Source organism: Austrofundulus limnaeus, unplaced genomic scaffold (genome assembly GCF_001266775.1).
Source record: "Austrofundulus limnaeus strain Quisiro unplaced genomic scaffold, Austrofundulus_limnaeus-1.0 Scaffold4, whole genome shotgun sequence".
NCBI classification, from domain to species: Eukaryota; Metazoa; Chordata; class Actinopteri; order Cyprinodontiformes; family Rivulidae; genus Austrofundulus; species Austrofundulus limnaeus.
In genome coordinates this window covers 1,130,274-1,132,474 of record NW_013952406.1, presented here as the reverse complement: position 1 = coordinate 1,132,474, position 2,201 = coordinate 1,130,274, and the positions used below count along the sequence as shown (strand labels likewise).

Below are 2,201 nucleotides of genomic sequence, written 5' to 3'. Positions count from 1 at the left end.
TATATATATATGTATGTATATATGAAGTTGTTGACTAATGCACAAAAAGGAAAGTTCTTTATTGGAATTTATAACATTTAAATAAAGAAAGGACTGCTTGACCTCAGTAATATTTATCGCCATTGAAGGTAGGAGGGTGTGTTTGTCGTGTTAGCAAAATATCACATGAATCACTGYACAAATTTTGAAAAATCTCATCAAGTTGRCACAGCTGAGCTGCCTTAACAAACAACATTTCTTGAAATTGGTTACATTTACTGCTAAAGTTCTGTGTGGTAGTAGCTTAGACTYATCCCGAACTTATACTCCAAGAAGAAATGTCTGTTAGCAAAATATCACACGAACTCGTGGGCTGATTTTATTGAAACGTAATCACTGGATGCACCTTTAAAAACTTATTAAACATTTGAAGTCTACCAATTCAAGATGGCCGCCACTGCTGACCAACCCTAAACATAAACAGTTATAATTTTTTCCAGTGGTCGGCACAGTTCCACTAAAGCACTAATTTCCTTATTAGTGCATTAGGGCTTTTGCTAGTTTTAAAATTTATTAGTGGATTAGCACTCGCTAAATTTATAGGTTAAATAGAAGCACTAACTGAGGTCTATAAATGTTATTGATCAACTTTAACAGCTGAGGGTTAAAGCTGTCATCACTATCCAACAGCTGGTGACATGAATTCAAAAAAYGCTGTTGAATGTCAATGATAAATGTTAAGAGAGCAACATGGCAATATTTTTGTTTGTTTATTTATCTCAATCATGAATTGAAATATGAGCATAAAACAGCAAGTCATTCAATACGAAAATATCCAATAATAAACAGATCTAATAAAAAATAGGGGAAAAAACAAGTTGTTCAGTAAAAAAATAATAAAGAAACGAAAACTAAAATAAACTGATGCATACAAAATCAAAATGTTACGGAAAGCAAAACTAAGTTAAAAAGTCATGAATGAAAAGGAGCAGAAAGAAGTATAAACTTATATCTGCCTCTACTCGCAAAATGAAACGTGACTCATGTTGTGTGTTGAAGAATGWTCATGGGTMGARTGGGTTATTTTAGTGCTTTAGAATTAGATTTTGCTAAAACTTTTAAGTGCATTAGTGCTTTAGAATTAGGGGACCTAAATATTTGAGTTAGTGTTTTAGGGCTGGTGGAACTAATTTTTAGATTAGTGCTGCCCACCACTGACTTTTTCAATTTGACAGATATTTAGCTAAAAATCAGTGTGGTAGTAGCTGGGAGTCATCCTCATCACACACTCTGAGCACWCACAAGTCTCGCGAGAGATTCCCCAAAATAAGAGTTTAAAACGCAGGAAAGCCGGCGGGGCGACATGCAGGATGCATTAACTTAAATTAAATTAAAAAGGTCTCTTTCTCTGTTTTAGTTCCTGTTTATTGGTGAAACATGAGGAGGAGGACCGGGAGTCTGGTTCGGAGACGTCCAGGCGTGGAGCTCACCTCAGGAGGAGGAGGAGGGACTTGTCCACATGTGGACACGGGAATAAACACTTGTCCTCTCAGCTGCGTGTCTCCGAGCCCGCAAGGGTCTGTCCGGGACCGGCTGGAAGACGTCCAGACACCAAGACTGAAGCACCACGAAGCTTTTAAGAGAAAAAGAATAAAAAAAACAAAATGTTGTGCAGCGCGAGCAGCAAGTCAGCGAGCCCCGGATCCAGAGAGCAGCGGGGGAAGGCGGCTCCAGACCCGGGAGACCCGGTCCAGAAACTCGGTGAGACCTTTTTATCCACTCATTTCTCGTCTTTAAGAAAGTAAAATCCTTTTAACTCAACAGAAACTTYTTAGCTGTTATGATTTCACCCGCCGCTGCTCCTAACATTTATGAGTTATAAAAATAATAAAATAATATTAAGCCTGGTCTGCTCGCGCTCAGCGGTGAGGATGACTCTCAGCTACTACCACTCTGAGTTTTAGACAGCTGACAGAGCTGTTTTTATGTTAGCTGTGGCGGCCATCTTTAATTGTATCAAATTAATCAGTCCCAAACTTACATTTGATGAATATCTCCTGAAAGTTTAGTTAATATCTGCCCAGTGCTTTGTCAGATATTTTGCTAACAAAGGCAAATTTGGATACTTTCACACCAAACTGATTTGTAGGCATTGTGTGTGTGTGTGTGTGTGTGTGTGTGTGTGTGTGTGTGTGTGTGTGTGTGTGTGTGTGTGTGTGTGT

The 2,201-nt window shown here is 38.6% G+C and overlaps 1 protein-coding gene across 1 annotated transcript in view; it reads left to right on the top strand.

Annotated features, from left to right (window-relative positions):
• The first annotated feature begins 1,393 nt into the window (after window positions 1–1,393).
• The window catches only part of plcd3a (phospholipase C, delta 3a), a 20,160-nt gene continuing 19,352 nt past the window's right edge, over window positions 1,394–2,201 (top strand). The window contains exon 1 of the mRNA XM_014022523.1: window positions 1,394–1,740. Within this exon, the coding sequence (XP_013877977.1) occupies window positions 1,644–1,740 (97 nt within the window). The 5' untranslated portion in view covers window positions 1,394–1,643. The remainder of the gene's footprint in view (window positions 1,741–2,201) is intronic.